Source organism: Anabrus simplex, chromosome 5 (assembly GCF_040414725.1).
Source record: "Anabrus simplex isolate iqAnaSimp1 chromosome 5, ASM4041472v1, whole genome shotgun sequence".
NCBI classification, from domain to species: Eukaryota; Metazoa; Arthropoda; class Insecta; order Orthoptera; family Tettigoniidae; genus Anabrus; species Anabrus simplex.
In genome coordinates this window covers 148,552,064-148,574,111 of record NC_090269.1, presented here as the reverse complement: position 1 = coordinate 148,574,111, position 22,048 = coordinate 148,552,064, and the positions used below count along the sequence as shown (strand labels likewise).

The 22,048-nt window shown below is 37.6% G+C and overlaps 1 protein-coding gene across 1 annotated transcript in view; it reads left to right on the top strand.

Annotated features, from left to right (window-relative positions):
* LOC136873863 (brahma-associated protein of 60 kDa) overlaps positions 1–22,048 on the top strand; it is a 196,309-nt gene that overhangs the window by 92,257 nt on the left and 82,004 nt on the right. Inside the window, exons 5-6 of the mRNA XM_067147156.2 lie at positions 11,907–12,035; positions 17,506–17,825. Of these exons, the coding sequence (XP_067003257.1) occupies positions 11,907–12,035; positions 17,506–17,825 (449 nt within the window). The remainder of the gene's footprint in view (positions 1–11,906; positions 12,036–17,505; positions 17,826–22,048) is intronic.

The window sequence follows — 22,048 nt, the reverse complement described above, 5'->3', positions numbered from 1 at the left end:
GAAGACTTCGAAGTCATGGGTCTTTCATTGACTGCAATAGGGGTGAACCGATGTTCTTTCTCCATTTTTGTATTCACTGCAAATTGAGTATCATAAATGTGTGGTTCTCTTGCATCCATTTCTTCCAAAAGATGGTGTAGCCTGAATGTGATAGCATAATTGTTGACTGTTCACAGATAGGTCTTATGGCAACGATCTGATCACTGTTTTCCAAATTGTAGGAATTTTTTGGGTTTGCCGAAATTCAAGTATATTTTCATAAAGTTTCATGATGATACTGCCTGCTGCATTTTTTCATAGTTCTGCAGTTATCAGGTCTTCCCCTGCAGCTTTGTTGCTTTTTAGAAATTGAATGACTTCCTTAATTTCCTGGGGAAAGTTGAATTGAAACTTTTCTTGAGGTGATTCGCTGTTAAGTAGTTCAGAAAAATATGTTGCAAAGAATTCACAGGTAGCATTATTCGTGTAGGCAGTTTCTCAATTGGTAAAAGAGAGTGATGGTGGGGAATATTTAGTTAATTTTTGTTTGAATGTTCTGTAGTAATTTTGGGAGCTATGTTTCTTCTGCAATTTTCAGTTTTACCTCTTTACTTTGTTTAAAAAGAAATCTTAACGATTTAGTAAGTATCTTTTTGATATTTTCAAGCTCTTGAAGAGTGGTTGGATTTTTGTTGCAAGAGCAGTTTTTCCAGGATTGGTGTCGGAGTTGTATGAATCTGTCACATTTGTCTGTCCACCAAGCATGTTTTATGTTGGTAATGTTAATTGGTGTGTGACTGTTAATTAGAGTATAAATTTTATTTCCTGGTTTAATGACATGGTGGAAAGGCATCCTGAGTATGATATAAACATCAAAACTGAATCAAGTATTGATTTATACACCATAAATACCATCCCAAACTGTGGGCACTTGGTCACAACTCGTTTGCCCAGTTTTTTTAAAAAAACCCTGTTTTTCTGATTTGAAATAATGTTCATCCATGTATCCCAATTTTGATGTGAAATAATTTTTATGTTACGAACTCTAGATTTATTTACAATGTTTTTCAGTTTTCCAGCTTTCAAAAGAAGAGTTGACATTAAGTGTCAGTAGCCAAAGTCGTGATGTTTGTTAGTTTAATTTTATTCTTACGGGGATTTGAGATTCTCTGGCTTACCTCCTTGCACACTTCTGTCATCTCCACAGAATCCAAATAGACTACGCGTGGTTTGTCAATGGAGGGTTTAGACATCCTTCCCCTCACCACATGGGGTAATTTATTTTAGAAGGAACTTTCTTAATGTTGATTCACTAGGTTGAGGTTTTGACTGAGATTTCAGTCAGATTAAACTCTTAGTTTTACTTCTGAGTGTTGTTAGATCAGCTGCCACTTACATGTGGAACTGTCCTGTGATATATGGCCACCATACACCTTTTTGTTCTTATTAAACCGAGTGCTGGATTGCCCTTTCTGCCTTCTACACTGTTCTGAAGTCCATATTCTCCATTGAAGATGCCACTTAGGATTTCACACATTACCCTGTGTTAGGGCCCTCCATATTTATGATCCCTGGAGTGAGGTCCCAGTATTGTAAAACCCCCAGGAATTGGGCTACCTGTTGGTCCACAGATCCGAAGATCATTCCTATAGGGAACCCCCTATTTGCTACCTGGGGACACGCTCCCGTTGTGATTTATTGAAAATTAATTCCACCCCCCACCCACAAAGGCTGGGATTATTTGCAAAGTTAAGGGTAGATTATTGAAAGCAATAAAAGGCATTTATGTTGACAAATGGACTGCAGTGAGAATTGATGGCAAAATGAGTTCTTGGTTTAAGGTACTTACAGGGGTTAGACAGAGATGTTTTAATCCATCACTTTTGTTCATATGGATCATCTGCTGAAATGTATAAAGTGGCTGGGAGGGATTCTTAGGTGGAAATATAGTTAGCAATTTGTCCTATGCGGACAGCTTAATGACATATTGTGCTGAAACCTGGCGTCTGATATCAGGGACCTTGAAAATTTGATGCAATGATCATGATATGAAAATTAACCTTTCCAAGACTAAAGTGGTATCAGTTGGGATGAAGCCTACGAGAATTGGATATCAAGTTGGGAATACAAAACTGGAACAGGTAGATAATTTCAAATATTTAGGATGTGTGTTCTCCGAGGATGGTAGTGTAGTGAGATTGAATCCCTGTAATAATTAAGAGGGGAATTCCTCAATGCAGTATTATTAGACCTTTATGTTTTCTTATATATATCAATGACATGTGTAAAGAAGTAGAATCAGAGATACCAGTAAGGTTTTTTGCAGATGGTGTTATTCTGTATAGAGTAACAAATAAGTTACAAGATTGTGAACAACTGCAAAATGACCTTGATAATGTTGTGAGATTTACAGTGGGCAATGGTATTATGATAAACGGAGTTAAAAGTCAGGTTGTGAGTTTCACAAATAGGAAAAGTCCTCTCAGAATTACAGCGTTGATGGGGTGAAAGTTCCTTTTGGGGATCATTGTAAGTATCTAGGTGTTAATATAAGGACAGATCTTCATTGGGGTAATCACATAAATATGATTGTAAATAAAGGGTACAGATTTCTGCACATGGTTATGAGGGTATTTAGGAGTTGTAGTAAGGATGTAAAGGAGAGGGCATAGAAGTCTCTGGTAAGACCCCAACTAGAGTAGGTTTCCAGTGTATGGGACCCTCACCAGGATTACTTGATTCAAGAACTGGAAAAAGCAGCTCGATTTGTTCTGGGTGATTTCCGACAAAAGAGTAGTGTTACAAAAATGTTGGAAAGTTTGGGCTGGGAAGACTTGGGAGAAAGGAGACCAGCTGCTCGACTAAGTGGTAGGTTGCATGTAACTATTCTCATTTTTAGACCCGTATTGAAACTTGATATAAATTGCATAAATTTTTTTTTCCAGTTATTCAATACATAATTATTTATGGTCAATAGAAATTCTTTCTGCTACAATACTACATTAACCGGGACATGTTTCGCTCGTCTACCGAGCATCCTCAGCCTTTATAACTTACCTCAAGGTTGACTCATTTCATTATTTACTTATAACTAATTTTTACTTATTTATGATCTTAATACTAAATAGTAAAATACACTAACAGAGTGACATTTATAAACACAATGAAAAGACTAACAAAATGAATGTGCTAAAATTGGAATAGACATTGGTTCTATTAACACTGATGTCCAAAACACAGTAATATCCTAACAACAAAAATATTTGGCTAAAATTCTCATAAATTTCTTCGTTTTTTTTCTTAGCTCAGTTGTTAGTGGGCTTTTTGTATTGTGCTACTTAGAGTCATAAACCCTGTTAAAACTCAATAGTATCTGAGGGATAACACTGTGATTGTAACCGAGGCAGATAAAGCCAAAACCATAGTTCTAGTAAATAAAAGTGACTACATAAAAAGACTGAAGAGTTCTTCTCAGATAAGTCTTACACTGTAGTGAATAAAGACCCAGTCCCTAGAATTCAACAACGTTTAAAAACAATCCTTAAAAATTCAACCTCTTTATTTCATGAACAAGAACAACAAAAAATGGTTAATATGAACCTGAAAATACCTAAGGCAAAGGCACTGCCCAAGATACGCAAAAATAACACACCCATTCGACCAGTTATAAACAGTAGGAACAGCCCCACTTATAAAACGTCAAAATTTATACATCAGTTTCCTAGAAAGTTTAATAATACTTCTTCAATGAAAAATTCAATAGAATTCTGCTAAAGACAAAAAAGTTTAACTTACAACCTCACCCTAGGATGAGCTTGTTTGATATTACTAATATGTATTCAAACATCCCTATTAACGAAACTGTCGAAATCATTAAATAAAACCTCCCCAAACACAGGAACTTAAGCAAGCTCGAGATAGAAGAATTTATTAAAATAGTTAAATTTGTGTTAAATAACAACTATTTCACCTTCAGTAACAAAATTTACCTAAAATTGAGTTTGACTATGGGTAACCCCAGCTCAGGTGTATTGGCGGATATTTACATGGATAACGTGGAACATAATAAAATTAAACCAAATATAAAAGGACTCTGCCTTTGCCTAAGGTATGTGGACAACACGTTGGTAATAATAGATAACTGGAAAAATAACAGTGAAAAAATCTTAGAATTTTTCAATAATATAGACCGTTGTATAAAAGTTACTAAAGAAGATGAAAAAGATAGATATTTAAACTTCCTGGATGTTAATGTAACACGCACAGATTCAAATTTGATTTTCAAATATTCAGAAAACCAACACATACTTCAGTAACAATAAGAAATGATTCACTTCACCCGAAATCCCACAAACAGGCACCCTTTTTTTAGCATGGTTTACAGAGCCTTCAGATCACCTGTTAATCTAACAAAGGAACTCAAATTCATAAAAGAACTAGCACTAGTCAATGGGTACAAAATAGAGATGGTGAATCGTATCATTAGCAAAGTAAAACTCAAATTGACCACAAATCTTACTCCGGAAAAGACTAAAAAATCAAAATACGCAACTTTAACTTGCACCAATCCTGCGATCCATCAAATCGCAAATTCATTGAAAAAACGAGACATACAAATAGCTTTCAAGACCCACAGCACCAATAAAAACGTATTTTTTAATCACAATATAGTAAACTCAAATAATAATAAATATCAAGGAAATAATGGACTGTGTTATGGAGGGTAAGAGAAGTAGAGGTAGACCTAGACGACGATGGTTAGACTCAGTTTCTCACGATTTAAAGATAAGAGTTATAGAACTAAATGAGGCCACTGCACTAGTTGCAAATAGAGGATTGTGGCGATGTTTAGTAAATTCACAGAGGCTTGCAGACTGAACGCTGAAAGGCATAACACGTCTATAATGATGTATGTATGTATGTATTTTTGTATGTATGTATGTTTGTATGTATGGAATATATAGACTATCATGCACACAGTGTAATTTCTCGTATGTTGGCCGAACTGGCGGCAGCTTTCTTACTAGATACATGGAACACTTCAATGCTTTAAAGCATAATAAGTATTCCACAATGAGCAATCACATGAAAGAAACCAGCCATCAATATACCACAATAGACAGAGACCTCAAAATAATCGAAAGGTTTGACAAAGGGAAGTTAATGACTGAGTTTGAGAATATTTGGAGTAGCCTCCGTGGCTCAGGCAGCAGCGCGTCGGCCTCTCACCACTGGGTTCCTTGGTTCAAATCCCAGTCACTCCATGTGAGATTTGTGCTGGGCAAAGCAGAGGTGGGACAGGTTTTTCTCAGAGTACTCCGGCTTTCCCTGTCATAAGTCATTCTAGCAACACTCTCCAATTAAATTTCATTTCATCTTTCATTCATTAATCATTGTCCCAGAAGAGTGTGTCAGGCTTCGGCAGCCAGCACTATTCCTATCCTCACCATTAGATGGGGGCTTCATTCATTCCATTCTTGACCCAGTCGAATGACTGGAAACAGGTTGTGTATTTTCATTTTCATATCCATTTGGATGAATATTTTAATAAAAAGAAACCTGAATGATGTGATCGAAATAAAAAGTCGTTAATAGAGCAATTGCCAACATTACTACAAAATTTCAAATTAGAAAAAAGTAAATTCTTTAAGATATTTAGATATTAAGTTTTAGAATTAAAAACTCCCACCACGAAAACAGACACAACTCCCACTTTGACAACGCATTGAGACTCCCCTCCACTCCTACGCCAACATGCAATACCCCACCTACTGTTCTTTCCCCTACGTCCCCTACTCGTCCTCCACCACAGCTTCTTCATGCATATAACACAAGAAGTAGAAACACTACAGCAAGCAGTCACCGTGCTGTAACAAGCACCACGAGGCATCATAGCAGTAGTCAAAGGGATAAGTGACGCACATTCAGTACGATCACCAGACCGCATAACATTATATAGTACAACACACTCACGTAATTTCTTTTGTTACAGGCGCACCAACACATAAGGTCGTTGTAAAAGATATTACATCAACATCCAAGATTCACAGAATTGAAGTCCCTTTTGACCAAGCTCCTATAAAAAACGAATAGCTTCCAAGCTATATGTCAACTCGTCAGTTCAAGACTAGTTTGGGGACACAACCAGCAAGATGTACACATTCATTCACAATCAGTAAATTATTGCAGCATGCATCAAATTAATGCGAGACATTTCTCAACTATTTTAATACGTACATATAGAAGTTTTAAGCCTCAGATACTATTGAGTTTTAACAGGGTTCATGACTCAAATTTTAAGTAGCACAATACAAAAAGCTCACTAACAATTGAGCTAGAAAAAACAAAGAAATTTACAAGAATTTTAGCCAAATCTCTTTGTTGTTAGGATATTACTGTGTTTTGGACACCAGTGTTAATAGAACCAACCTCTGTTCCAACTTTAGCACTGTCGTTTTAATTCCTAATTCTTTCATTGTTTATAAATGTCACTCTGTTAATATATTTTACTATTTAGTATTAAGATTATAATTAAGTACAAATTAGTTATAAGTAAAGTTAATAGTGAAATGACTTAACCTTGAGATAAGTCATAAAGGCTGAGGATGCTCGGTAGATAAGCAAAACATGTGCCGGGTAATGTAGTATTGTAGTAGAAAGAATTTCTAGTGACAATAAATATGTGTTGAATAGGTGGGGGGAAAAAAAAACAAATAATGTATGCAATTTATAAGGGGTATGTTACGAGGTGTCACTGGAGAGATGGCGTGGAATGACATCAGTAGATGAATAAGTTTGAGTGGTGTCTTTAAAAGTAGGAAAGATCACAATTTGAACATAAACCTGGAAACAAGAGGACAAATTGGGGCAAATATTTGTTTATAGGAAGGGGAGTTAGGGATTGGAATTCTTACCAAGGAAGATGTTCAATAAATTTCAAATTTCTTTGCAAATCGTTTAAGAAAAGGCTAGGTAAAACAACAGATAGGGAATCTGCCACCTGGGTGACTGCCCTAAATGCAGAACAGTAGTGATGAATTGATTGCACCACCGGGCTGAGTGGCTCAGATGGTTGAGGTGCTGGCTTTCTGACCCCAACTCGGCAGGTTCGATCCTAGCTCAGTCTGGTAGTATTTGAAGGTGTTCAGATATGTCAGTTTTGTGTTGGTAGATTTTCTGGCACGTAAAAAAAACTCCAGCGGGATTAAATTCTGGCACCTTGGCATGTACGAAAACCGTAAAAGCGGTGGGACATTATCAAGGTGCTGCATTTCTGTTGCAGTAAATTTGCAGTTGTGATCGACAGTATTCTGTAACAAAGAAGTTAGCTCCCAGATGACTCTCTATACCAGTCTGTTTCAAGACCAACTTTGCTGTTTGGGAGTAAAAGCTGGGTCGACTCTGGATACCTTATTCATAAGTTAGAAGTAACAGAAATGAAAGTAGCGAGAATGATCGCTGGTACAAACTGTGGCAGGAAGGTTCTCAGCATTAGGAAAAATACAAGCTAGGAATGAACTTGGTTCATGAAACTGTACGCATAAACCAGCTTCAGTGGTGGGGTCATTGGTCATGGAGGGTAAGAGAAGTAGAGTGATACCAGAATTACAATGGTTACTTAGTTTCTAATGGTCCAACTCTTTGGCTGAATGGTCAGCGTGAGGCCTTCGGTTCAAAAGGTCCGGGTTCAATTCCTGGTCGGTTCGGGGATTTTAATCGTGGGTGATTAATTCTTCTGGCCCGGGGACTGGGTGTTTGTGTTTGTCCAAACACTTTCCTCTTCATATTCAGACAACACAACACACTACACTACCAACCACCACAGAAACACGTGATAGTATTTGCATCCCTCCATATAGGGTTGGCGTTAGGAAGGGCATCCGGCCGTAAAACACATCCACATTTGCGACACAGTTTTCACCCGCGACCCCACAGATGTGGGAAAAGCTGTGGAAGAAGAAGAAGAATCAGTTTCTAACGATTTAAAGATAAGAGTTACGGAACTAAACAAAGCCACAGAACTATTTACAAGTAGAGGATTGCAGAGGTGTTCAATAAATTGGCGAAGATTTGCAGACTGAATGCTGAAAGGCATAACAGTCTATAACGTGAAAAGCTGGGGGTCTGAAATGCAAATAGATATGTTATAAATTAATAACTTACCTTTACTCAGAGGGGGTTAGAATTCACTCAACTCAACAATCTGTGCACTAATTAACAGCCATCACTAACAACAAAAACCGTGGTTACATTGTTGAAATGTGCTGAGGAATCTCTTGCATTGCTAATTACTTGTGACAGACCTGTTTTGTAGTGACATACCATGGTACTTTCTCAGCAACCATGAATGGCCCTCCCACCAGTTTGCTCTCAGCAAACTGAAACCTAGCAGGGCTCCTGGCCCAGATAACATTCCTCTGGAATTGATTCAAAGTGGAGGCCTGTCTCTTAAAGACCAGACTTCATACACTTATCCTCTTAATATGAGAAACCTGCAAAATACCTGGTGACCTTAAAAATGCCACTATCATTACTCTTTTCAAAAAAGGTGATAGTAGTGTTTGTGGCAACTATTGGGGCATATCATTGCTATCTATAGCAGGTAAAATTCTTGCTACAATTTTGCTCAATCGCCTGCAGATTACTTCCGAGAGGATCCTACTTCAGTCGCAGTGCGGTTTTCGAACATCCAGAGGCATAACAGATATGATCTTCTGTGCAAGACAGATTCAGGAAAAATGCTGAGAGCGACAGACTCCTTTATACGTAGTGTTCTTTGACTTGGAAAAGGCTTTCGACTCGGTCCCGAGACCAGCTATCTGGAAAGTACTGAAACACTTTGGTTGTCCACAGCATTTTGTAGATCTGGTCAAGGTTCTACATGATAACACGTCTGGGCAAATCATTGTTCAAAATATTATCTCTGATCCATTTCCAATCACTCATGGACTGAAACAGGAATGTGTGCTTGCTCCAACACTCTTCGCTCTTTATCTAGCTGCCATGCTATATGGAACATCTATAAACAAGCAAGGTGTAAAGGTCAGATATCGCTTCGATGGGGGACTGTACAACCTTGCTAGACTTCGCTCCCATAAGATTCACTCCTTTGCGGAATTGCAATATGCAGATGACGCTGCCACGCCTGCTTTCTATCTGATGACATACAACAGTCCATCAGTTGTTTCAAGAGTACTTGTGATCATTTTGGTCTCTCCATTAATGTTCAGAAAGTCAAAGTACTCGCACAGCCTGCACCTTGTTCGAACCTCCCAGCTTTCAATACCTCCATTGTGGATATTCCACTGGAGCAGGAAGTATCCTCTCAACCAATGCTAATTGCTCACAAGATGTGAACAGGAGAATTGGTGCTGCCCACTCAGCATTTGGACGTTCATCCCATTGTGTCTTCGTGAATGAAGACCTTACAATGTATACCAAGATCAGGATTTACCATGCTGTTGTCGTATCAGCACTGCTTTAGGGTTGTGAAACTTGGGCCTCTACTGTCAGGATATCAAAAAGCTAGAGCACTTCCATTTTGCAAAACTTAGATCCATCTTGAACATCAAATGGGAGAACCGTGTCACCAACCTTGCAGTTCTTGAGAACGCGCATGCTATAAGCATTGAGGCTGTCATCATTGGCCACCATGTCAGCTGAATAGGGCACATCCGTCGCACGAGTGAAACCAGGCTTCGACGTCAACTCCTGTAGGGTGAACTTTGTTCTGGCAATTGACTTCATGGAGCTACTTTGAGGAGTTTCAAGGATCATCTAAAGCATACTATGAAAAGAGCTGGAATTAACACTCAGTCTTGGGATATGCCTACTGAGAATCGTACAATTGGGCACCGCACTGTTTCTACATCAGTTGCGGTGCTTGAAGAGGAACGACGACAACGTGAAGAGGGTAAATGACAAGCACGGAAGCTCTGTCAGGCTCATCCCGCCCTACCCAGCCATAGGTTGAACACTATTCGCCATATAGCTAAATCCAATGGATACAGCAGATTCTTTATAGAAAAAATAATCAATAAATATAATTACCGCCCTTCTACCACTTTGAAAAAGATAAGAAAAACAACTCCTCTCTTTCTATCTTTACCTTCAACAAACAAATCTACTAAGTCACCAACATCTTGAAAAAGCACGATGTAAAAGTAGCTTTCAAAACAAAGAATAGGAATGCACAAATCTTACATAATGCCACATCCATAAACAAGTTCAATAGTTATTCAAAATCAGGAGTATACAGGATCACTTGCAACAGTTGTAATTCTTCTTATGTCGGACAGACCAGAAGAAATTTAAAAAAAAAAATTTAAGATAAGGTACTCAGAACACAACAATGCCCTGAAATACAATAAATTTTCGGCTGTAGGACAGCATATGCATGACTATAAGCACAAATTCACAGGCATAGAACAAGATATGGAAATTCTCAAAATCATCAATAAAGGACCCCTCCTTAACATTACCGAAAGCTGCTTCATACATTTAGATCAATATTTCAACCCAAATCATAATCTTAATGAAATTTCAGAAAAACCTAATATCCTTTTTGACCTTCTAATTCCCGTTTTCAGCAATGTCAAACCAACAAGTCATAATTCAGTTTTTCATAATATTCACAGCACATTTCCTCAACAGCCATCCTTTTTCCCACATCCTTAAGCCCCACCTTAATCCCCCCTCCCCCTCCCCACGCCCTTCCCCAACCCCCTCTCCTTCTGACCTTCCCCTCCCCTCTCCTTCCTTTTCATTTGAATCTCACAACAGTTAGTCTGAAGCACAATCAACAATAGACCATACACCTCATGCTGTATTGAGAGGTAAATCTCATATAACCTATGCCATCTAACACATTCTCTCATTCAATTCATTAATTTAATTTAACCTAATTTATCAGGTTAACTTCATGGGCACCGCAATGAATCGCAAAAATTTTATACCAGACACAATGTATCTGTGTTAACCACATCTTCATGTGCTGTCCTGACAATGTCCAACAACATTTTCAGCAAGATTTAACAAGCACCATGAGAGCATCTCATTTATTATTTTGATTGAGGATGAAACAACATCTAACAGTTCCCCGTCAGCTAGTGGTTATTTACAGCAGTGTCCAATGGATTACATATAGCTAACACCACACAAATAGATTTGATGACAAACTACAGGATCAACATTTACCAGTTCCCAGCAGTATTAGAACTAACAGTTCTGTGTATATAAATTAATACTTGAAATTATTCTCAGTGATGAACATACTCAAGATGTTAGAACCTAGTTCATCTTCAAATTTATTCATAATTCCATCCCAGTTTTTAATGTCACTTTGTATATATTTGTTTTCACTTGTTTTATGTCAATTGTGTGCATGTACATTTGTTTAGTTATTAGGTGTTTTACATTAAGGCTGAAGATGACCAGCCCCGGCCGAAACTACATTAATTTAATAATTACATTGTCTACCCAGCCATTCCATGTGATCTGTGTGGACGCATGTTTCATATAAAGATTGGTCTATAATTCATGTGAAACATATTTGCAAAGCATTGCGAGTGTGAAAATGTAAATTGCTGAAGAATATGTTTACTCAGATGCGAGTTGCAGCCGATGACGACTATGGTGTATACTATCTAAAAGGTTGAAAACAGAACCATAAGCTGCACTGGATGGTATGCCACTATGGAGCAGGTCTGTTTTGAGATCGGTAATGTTTGGTACCAAGGTCGGCATCTAAGTAACCTGCCATCCGCAAATGAGCACCAGGCTGCAGGAGTCAGCTGTGAGCTCCAGTTGTAATGTGAGAGGGCTCTGTAGTAAAGCTTTATTCTTTCCAAACTTGCTATGTGTGCATTTTTTTCTGGTAAGGTGTTATCCCTTTGTCTTCACGTAACAAAGTACGTTTTATGTTCCAGGTGAAACGCAAGTTCTCCTCGTTCTTTAAAAGTCTTGTCATTGAACTTGATAAGGATCTGTATGGCCCAGACAACCATCTTGTGGAGTGGCATCGTACACCCACCACACAGGAAACAGATGGCTTCCAGGTAAGCACTTTTTAGTTATTACAACTGTAGGCCTTTTTTTTTGTTCCCAACAATACAATTTCCAAAAAGAACCATATTTAATCAAATAATCTGTGCATGTTATTTTCTAAAAATATTATCTTAAAAAGCAGGGTGTGCACATTATTCACAGAAGGTGGTTGGCAACAATTATTTCTCAGCTACAGTACAATGTTCTGTTTGTGTTGCCTGTGCACAGAGATTCTTACACGACATGGCTTGTTTCTTTCTTGGATGGTCACAGAAGTAAACTGTCTATTGGTTTTGGTGTTCGCAGTTAGTCAGTGGATATTTGTGCAGAAAAAAAATTGCGAGTGTGGGTCGTTATTGCTCATGTACAGAAAGTAAATAATTGAAAATACTGTATTTACTTGCGTATTTTCCCCACTTTTCTCACAATTTTGAGGCAAGGAATTTAGAGGAGAGGAAATTCTGTGATGTTTTCCAAGTTCAAGTAAAAATTGAAGGATCATTTTAAAGAAAAATACAAGAAATAGTAATTTGTATGCAAGAGGTGTTAATAAATAATTAATGATGCATGCCTGCCAAGTATTCAGTTTTATCCGTAAAATGTATGGATTTTGAGAGTGTTTTACAGTTGTATGGATGAATGTTATTGTACGCTTGTTTTTGTACGCTTGTTTTCGCTTTCTGCAGACAAATCAGACTTATTTGAGTTTCAATAGTAGCTGGTAATACGAGATGCAGTGTTTGAAATTCGACCGGTAAATGTATCAATAATCACATTATCAATTATCACCGTGCTTTTGTCACCTGTTCGACCTCAACTGCTATTTCATTCACTGAGATTTTCCCAAACAAGTAGCAGACTGTGATTTTGAAGAAAAGAAATCAGTGAAAAGTAACAGGCTGTGAATTTATATATAACAGCTTTAGCAACTGCGTCATGCTTCGTAGCTGCTGAAAGGCTTTGTTTGTGTGTGGGCGTGATTAACATTGGCGGTAGTTCTGAAACTCGTGGAATTATGTGACGAATTTGTAAGCGGTTTAGTATTTTTAGTGGTGTTCATAATAAATTCAACTAAGAAACGATATTATCAATCTTTTAAGGAGGCACACTCTGCTGAATTTCCTTGTTTTATATGATCACAGAAAAGCGAAACATTCGCATTCTGTTCCATGTGCTTTTGTGATGTTATTATATTATTATATTTGCCTTTATTAATAGTGGCGTAGTTAGGACTCGTGGTCCTCTCTTACACTTAACCACTCTTTTTATCATTGTATATAAGAGAGAAATATTTCTCACGGAGGAAGAACAAAATTCCTAAATCACATTAAATCTGTTAAACACGTCTCCAATACAAAATTTAAGGATGGCAGTCAGAAATTTAATTTATTTTTTACCTCTTCTGGAGCCGACCTCGATTTAGTAAGAGCGGAATGCTTGTTCACTTCATTTTTATTTGAACGTAATATCCCGTTAGCTGCTGCCGATCATGCTGGTGCTCTGTTTAGGAAAATGTTTCCAGGTTCAGAAATTGCAAAAGATATGGCTGTGGGCATACGAAAACCACACACATTTTGAAAGAAATGGCTACGGATTCAAGAAGTGAACTCAATGGTTACATGCAGTGTGAACCATTTTCTTTTGCTACGGATGGGAGCAATAATAGTAATGCTAAGTTTTACCCTATTGTCGTCACCTGTTTCGTGGCTAAGCAGGAAAAGATAGCTCAGTGACGTTTGTCCCAGCCTTGGTGGGTGATTCAACGGGATGTAATATTGGTAATTTCGTAATTTCACAGCTAGAGTGTTACTAAATACCAATTCAAAATTGCGTAGCGTTCTGTTCCGACAATGCTCCAGTCATGATTGGAAAGAAGAAAGGAATTGCTGTTGTTTTAAGGGAAGCCCAGTCATCTGTCTTCATACTGGGTTGTTCGTGCCATTTGATTAACTTGGCTGCTGAGAAAGGTGCAAGCAGTTTGCCTGTTAAAGTTGATGAACTATTATTTAGAAAAGAGTAAGAAGAAGGCCTTAACCCATTCACTGCCAAACCCGTATATATATATATATATACGTTTTGGTGCAGTGTGTACTTCACCGATCTTACTAATGAACGCGGTATAGTGTCATGCTTTGAGATTCTGTGGAAATGCTCAAAGAAGTTCTATACGGCAGAAATACCGCTCCATTTTGCGTGTTTTGAAAGCAGTCTGGTGTTACTTCAGCTTCGTTGGACTGGAACATCTTTCCCGTTAACGTGTAGCCATCCTGGCATCTTGAAGTTTACATTAATCTCTTGTTGACGAAGAAATTTAATGTTTCCTCATAAATAGTGATTCTGAAGAGCTATATTTTGATAATGATGGTGGAGAACATCTAAGTGGTGATATTGAACTACAAGAAAGTGCAAGACAAAGTAGTAATGATGAATCTCATGCAGAATTGTCACCCCTTCCTTAGATAAATTATTTTTTCCCCAAATGTAAATGATTTTAATAATACCAGTTCTTGGATCAACAATTTTATATTATGTTTCAGTAACACCATCACCGAGCAGAGTAGCTGCGCATATTAACATGCTACGGCTATGGAGACAAGCTCTGCACCCGGCAGGCGAGTGGGTTCGAACCTCACCGTCGGCTGTCCGGAGGATTTCTTTTTTGTGTGTGTGTGGTTTACCTTTTGCACTCCCAAGCAAATGGCGGGACAGTTCCTATTAATAAACCACAGCCTATTTCTTCCACTTCCTTACCCAGTTTCATTCACCATCATTCATTTCATATTTATTATCTTCTCAACTGAGGTTTGCATCGGGAAGGGCATCCGGCCGTAAAAATATGGTGTAAAATACAATCTCACTTCATCCCGATCCCGTATTGGGCTGCGGGGCTAAAGGGATGATATGCATTCCATTAATAGTATCAGTAAAAATGTATCTGTAAAAGTGCTTCTTCCTGAAAAAGAACCCAGCCCAGAGGGCTCGCCTGGTCATCAAAACTCGGCAGTGAAAAGGTTAGGAAATTCCAAGAGCTTCACAACAAGGAAACTAAGAAAATACTGGAACATGTTTGCACAAGATGGCTATCGTTGGGAAGGTGTCTGCAGAGGCTGTTAGAGCAATAGGATCCACTACTTGTTTTCTTTAAAGATTAGGTGCTTGTTAATGCTCAGTGTGCATCAACTACTACCTTAACATCATTTACGATCCCAACAGCCGAGCTTGGTAGTTCCGAAGACCATGAAAAGAGGAAAACTACTGAGTTGTCAGAATTAGTCGCTCCCAAAAGATTTGCATGTGTCTCAAAATCTTTCACTGCTGTGCTAAAGAATAAGAACAATATTCAAAATCGTGAAGAAATTTTGTTTATGGTTCTGTCATCAGACTAAGGCATACTGTGCCTTCCTGTATGCTGTCATTCCTTTATTTGAGAATCTCAGTTCTGCACTTCAGAGTGCTTCCTCTCACATTCATAAACTACTAGAACTAATGACGAACCTGTTAAAGCAGCTGCTTTTCAGAATTGTTAAACCAAAAGTGATCAAGAGTACTCTATTGAAAGTTCCATATCATTCTATTGAGAATCAGAGAGAGACAATGATGAGCTAGTCATTGGCGTTGAGACAATGAACTTGGTGAAGAAACATAATGATAGAGATAAATGAGCATTTTCATTATTAACAAGTTCCCTCTCAATGATGAAGTACTGAAACATGCAAAGATTGCAGATGTTTCAAAAATTGAAGATGCCCAGTTTTCTTTTGTACAGTTCTTTATAGAAACATTTCCATCATTGCTGCTGAGGAAGGACAGTGAGTCAGTTGAGTATGTAATGAATGTGCTTCAGAACCAATTTGTAGCTCTTCAGATTGATGACTGTGCTCCTGTTGAGAGTGAGAATCTGACAGATGACACCAAATGGGCTCGCTTGATGAACATTCCTGGAGCTGATGGTGTTTCTAAGTAGGATCGGATATTCAGGCTAATGTTTTCTGTTTTGACTGTACCGCACAGGAATACTGAGTGTGAACATGTGTTCAGCTTGGTGAAAAAGAACCAAAATCAGTTTAGGTCCTCAATGTCAAATTAAATTCTGGATTCTATTTCTGTTTTGAAAACCAGAAGTACTGGTCCATGTCACTCGAGTAGTTTTCCTCCGGAATTTCTGAAGAAAGCAAAGAAATCAACTCATCTCCATCTGTCTCTTCAACTTGTGATGGATAATAGCCTGCAGCCTGTGAACTTTATAGAATTTTGTAAATGACTGTACATGTTTAGTTTAATTTTAATGGTGACATTCATATTGTGACTCGCAAATTTAAAGTGCAGAAAAACACTGTTTATGTACTGTGTGAACTGTTCCACTGTTAAGTATGAGCACGCATCAAGATGTAACTTTGTGTAAGTATTTAATTTCAGGGGTGACCCGATCATAACATGTATTTAGCTTGTATTAGAATTGTTTGTAATCTCACCCTCTTGCCGTCCTTTTTCACTATGTTTCAAGACTGTATTGCATGCGCGTGTTGTTAAAATTTTTCCGCTTTAGGATTTTCGGGATTTCTCTTTTTTAAAGTTGGCAGGTATGATGATGTAACTTTGCAAATTTTCACCTCCTCTTCTGATCTTTTAAATTGCTATTACAGCTTCTGAATTTTGACCAGTTTGATTTTTGGTGATATATTTGTTAAAAAGAAAGCACTGCAAATACAGTAATTTCCGTTCTCTAGGACAGTATCGTAATTACTTCGGTGATTTGCGCAATCCTACTTTTGAGTGTAAGTTAAACTTCATGCTTTATCTGGCAAGTATAATTTTTGCAGTCATTTCTCACTTAGCAGTCAGCTCTAAAGCTGGGAACTCGGGACAATATTTGTCTCGCATGCCTGCCAGCAACTCAACACGGCTGGTCAGCTGATCGGCTTACTACGTTCTTGTACTGAAAGAAATACTAAGTGATCTTCCCATGGACGCTATCATTGCAGAAACAATGCTAACATTTCTGCTAACTGAAGCTTTTGAAATTCTAGCATTGTCTTCAAACATTACATGAAAAGTACTCGGTCGTGCATTTAAAAAGTCTTCTGTCTCAAATACACTTGACTGCACAGCTGCGTGAAGACAGTGATTAAGAATAAGTGACAATGAATCCGAATCATCTGATTTATTCTTTATGCTTTGTGTGCATAATTATTATTTAAAATTTTGTTTTGTTTCTGATTTCACTGGGGTTAGCTTACAATTGGTGTTGACTTACGCAATAATTGAATAAATACAGTAATTGCCAATTGCCCTAAAGTGTGGATGAAGGTTATTCCTCTTCTGGAAGTTTCGGGTAAATCAAATAAGAATCCTCAAAACATGATTTGTTACGCAGAAAGATTCAGTCATTCCTCTACCTGTAAATTTCATATTACTGTTCGTTGCTGTTGGACTAAGGTCTGTGGAAGACATTGTAATTTTTGGATGTTGCTATTTTATCAGGTGAAGCGTCCCGGAGACAAGAATGTCCGCTGTACCATCCTGCTACTTTTGGATTATCAGCCCTTGCAGTTCAAACTGGATCCTCGACTCGCTCGGTTGTTGGGCGTCCACACTCAAACTCGACCCGTCATCATCTCGGCTCTGTGGCAATACATCAAGACTCACAAACTACAAGATGCTCATGAACGGGAGTTTATCAACTGTGATAAGTACTTGGAGCAGATTTTCACGTGCACCAAGATGAAGTTTGCTGAAATACCTCAGCGCCTTAATCCACTGTTGCATCCACCAGACCCTATTGTCATCAATCACACCATAAGGTTTGTAAGCAAATACTGTATCTACTCGCATATTGGACCTTATAGTTTTCCCTTTTTGCAGCTGCAATGTGTGAAAACCTCCCGTGAACATGTGATCTTTAGGCCTGCATAACATTAAATGGTGAGCACTTGACTCTTTTTCCTACATACCATATTTACTCACATATTGGTCGCACCCCAGTTTTCCCCTTAACATTTTGGGGAAAAAATTCCTTGCTTAATGAACACATTTCATTGTGAACAAAGATGGTCTTTGGAGGTAGTATTTAAAATCTTAAAACTGGATGGATTTTTGTATGCAATGAAACTAGTAAACAGAGATCAACAGCTGCACACTCTGTTGTGCTGAGTATGTAATACTGTACCCTTGCTGTGAAGCATAGCATTTACAGTATAACCCTGATTTTGCGTGACCTTGATTTAACATAAACCCACATTCAATAGAAGAAATCTTCAGTCCCGAAAATTATTCCACAAGAGCAATGCAATTTTATATTTGATTTAACGTAATACACGATAGGGCAAAACTCGCATGTAGCGTTAAGGAAACGTTAAAATTCTCAAATATTTATTTGTATTCGTTTTGGTTATGGGACATTAAGAACCTATGAAAAAGACGTCATAAGCTTGCTGAGGATGATTCAAGGCAGAAGTGAAGCGGGCACTTAGGACTGAAGTGAGATGTCAGACTCCAATACACATCCGACCGCGGCCGTTGTAGTAGAAGAGAACTGCTGTTTTAATGACAACCTTTGAAAATTCCTATATTAATCTGTGCAGTATCCTTTAGTTACAATGAGACCCTTCTACTTATTCATCCGTTATTACAGGCAGATTCGGGCATGTTAGTTTTTATCTTTTATCAATATTCGTACACTTCTCCAGCGTTTATATTGAATGCGATCGATCATCTTCTGTATCGATTCCTCGCTACGTGTGAGCGAGCCGATCTTGAGCGAGCCTGAGGTCTCCTCACGACTCTCAACAAATGGTGTAAACACACCTCGGAATAACATGTTTTCATAATAAGTGCAATGGCAGCAGTTCTTAACTCCTTAGAAATAAAGGCTGCAGTAAACGATTGCTTAATTTTAATACTGTATGAATGTATGTTCAGTCTTCAGCCCTAAGGCTGGTTGGATCCTCAACAGCTCCGCCATCAGCTGTCATACATGGCCTAGGCATCACTGAAGAGGCATTCTAGGGAAATAAGTGAGGTAGTTTCCAGTTGCTTTCCTCACCGAGCCAGAAGTTGCAATTTCATATCAGTCTGCCAAGCCCGCTGACATGCATGCACCAACCGACCCTATGAGCAACATTTTCACATCAATTATAGCAGGACTGGCTGCAGAAGGAATGGCATTACTAGCATTGCTCATACCTCACTCACTTTCATATTGCCAAATCCAAGGATAAGACAGACAGTTCAGTGAAAGTAACAAAATTGCTCTAGCTCATACCAGAAGACATAGTGCACTGTACCATGAATGCTGCCTCGCTCTCTTTATAAGGGAAACCCTGGCCTTGGAGTAGCCAATCAGAACGCATGAGTCCGCCTATCGCCACCCAGATTCACCAATCACAACTCTTACTACAGTCGCAAACTTTAAATACTTCCTCGAATACACACGATCGCGAATCTTCCATTTCCAGAACAGTCAGAAAATACTTTCTAGAATACATAACCAACAAAAGGCAACACACCCTGTTTAAAAATTCATGTAACAACTTTCTGGATACTTCCAGTAAATATAGAACTGAAATCTACTATTTACAAATACCATATGTTATCAAATATTACACTGTACAGGTTAGGTCATTACAAATAAAACATATCACCACACTTCAGATCATACAGTAAGTACTACGGAAGGTTTACAAATAAAGTCTTCAGTAAACACTTTCCACTTTCCAATTTATTCTACACCTGTGACAGATTTAATATGTTATTTTCTTTATAATATAGTTTTTGCAGTATTGTTTCCACCTTTCTACAGCTTCCTTTTTATATCCGATGAGGTTGCCATTTTCATCATGTGTGTGGTTTAAACTCTCGGGTAATGCTGTGCAGTTTTTGTAGAAGTCAAATGTCTGAAAGTATATGATTTTCCACCTGTTCAATACAAATTCAAATGTGATATATATTGAAATGTCACATTTTTTTTCATAAATATTAGGGACCGGTTTCGGTATATTTATGCCATCATCAGCCTAAAGTTAGATAAACAAGGACACAAGTAAATTACATAGATGTTAATACACAAATAAACTTTCTACCAGATTGGCAATTCATAATAGCGTTGATATATACAAAATTTTGAATGTATAAAAACATATATACATCTTATAAAATTCACAATAAAGGTAAAATTGATCTATTTACAGTTCTGTGATATCTATTACATTTTTTGGTGAAATAAAACTGTTGATTTCGGTGTTAAAACTAACACTATTTTGGTAGGTATTTCGTGAAATAAATTGTCATACTGATCGATGTTTCTTGTCAAATATGTCTTATGGTATGGGGTAAATCTAACTAATTTTGTGATTAGGGGTTTTAAAGTGAACACTTGTAATGTATTAAATTGTTATTAAACCTTAGAACAACCAAATATACAAAATGTTATAGAAATAAATACCGGTAAGCCTATATAAATCACTGAAACCTCGAAACGAAGTTAGGCGGAAGTTAGGAATTTATACATAGCCTACACTTTTTTGCCGGTCATGTGGTGTAGGGGTTGCGTGCCTGCCTCTCGCCAGGAGGCCCCGAGTTCGATCACTTTACAAAAGAAAATATTTATAAAATCCTCCTATCAATACAAGTCAAGTCATCTGTTAGATGAAGCAAAGTCTATACATGTTTCAGCCTAATCTCAAGGCCATCTTCAGTAGTAAAACAGTGATTACATAATATACAAACAAATTAAAAATCGTAATGATATGAAGTGACAGTGATCATGATTAGTGAGTTAAAAACACATTGAGGTACAAAGTCCTCTCGTCTAATAGATCTTGCTGACTGTTAAAATAAAAACACTATGCTGAGGAGTGTAGTGAGACCGTCAATACTACGAATAAAACGTGTATAACATCTGTAATGAGAAAAAAAGGAATATATGAGTGGATGAAAAACAAAAACAAGTTAAAAATGATGTACGAAAAGAAAACTCGTATGACTTACTTGTAACTAAAAGTTGTCGTCTCGAATGGAGATGACCTTGTCGGTCTCAAGTCACATTGACAACTAAGCCTGTGTGTGGCTTACTGTGTATCTGTGTCAATGTTGTTGGGAGGGGTAATGGAGGGGGAGAGGCAAGGAGGGAGGGACGTTGTGATTCGCGGAAGGGGGGTGTTGATGGAAGGGCGGGTCTTGTTCTAGAATGTCGGTAGTGAAACTCTTTTTTTATTAATGAACTGTTCGCAGATGAGCGGGACAAAGGTTTCCAATAAAATATTTTTCTTTTCGTTGATTTCATTCAAGTTATAGATGGAATTGTTATATTGGTCGATATCTATATATATATTCTCTAATATATTAAGTAAGGGACCTTTCTGTTCGTAATGCAGGATCTTTAAATCTTGATCAATTGTTGTGTATTTATGATTTTTCTCTCTACAATGTTCACTCATGGCTGAGTAGCGATTATACTTTAGGGCATTAAGATGTTCGGAGTATCTTACATTGAAACTGCGGCCTGTTTGCCCAATATACGTTGAATTTTAATTTGTATATTCCAGAGTTTGAAATTTTTTTATTGCTGTTGACAGTATGAGAATTAAAAAACATTTTTGTATTGGTGTGAACGGTCTTGAAAGCTACTTTCAACTTGTGTTTTTTAAAGATGTTTGAAATAGGATATATATTATTATTATTAAAGGTAAATGTGGTGAACCTCTCTGTAAGGGGAGATTGTTTTTCTAAGGTAGTCTTGGGTTTATTTCTAAATTTATTGAGAATTTTATTCACGAAAGCTTTACTGAAACCATTACCTTTGGCTATTGCATAAATGGTGTTGATTTCCTTTCTAAAATTCTTACGGGATAAAGGCACATTAAGAGCTCTGAAAATCATACTATTGTAAGCTGTCTTCTTCTGTGTCCCTGGGTGTAGAGAAGTTTGGTGGATTGTGTTTATTGTGTGAGTTGGCTTCCTGTAAATATTAAAAGAAATGGTTTTATTCTGATTGCGAGTAATAGTTAAATCGAGATAATTAAGGGAA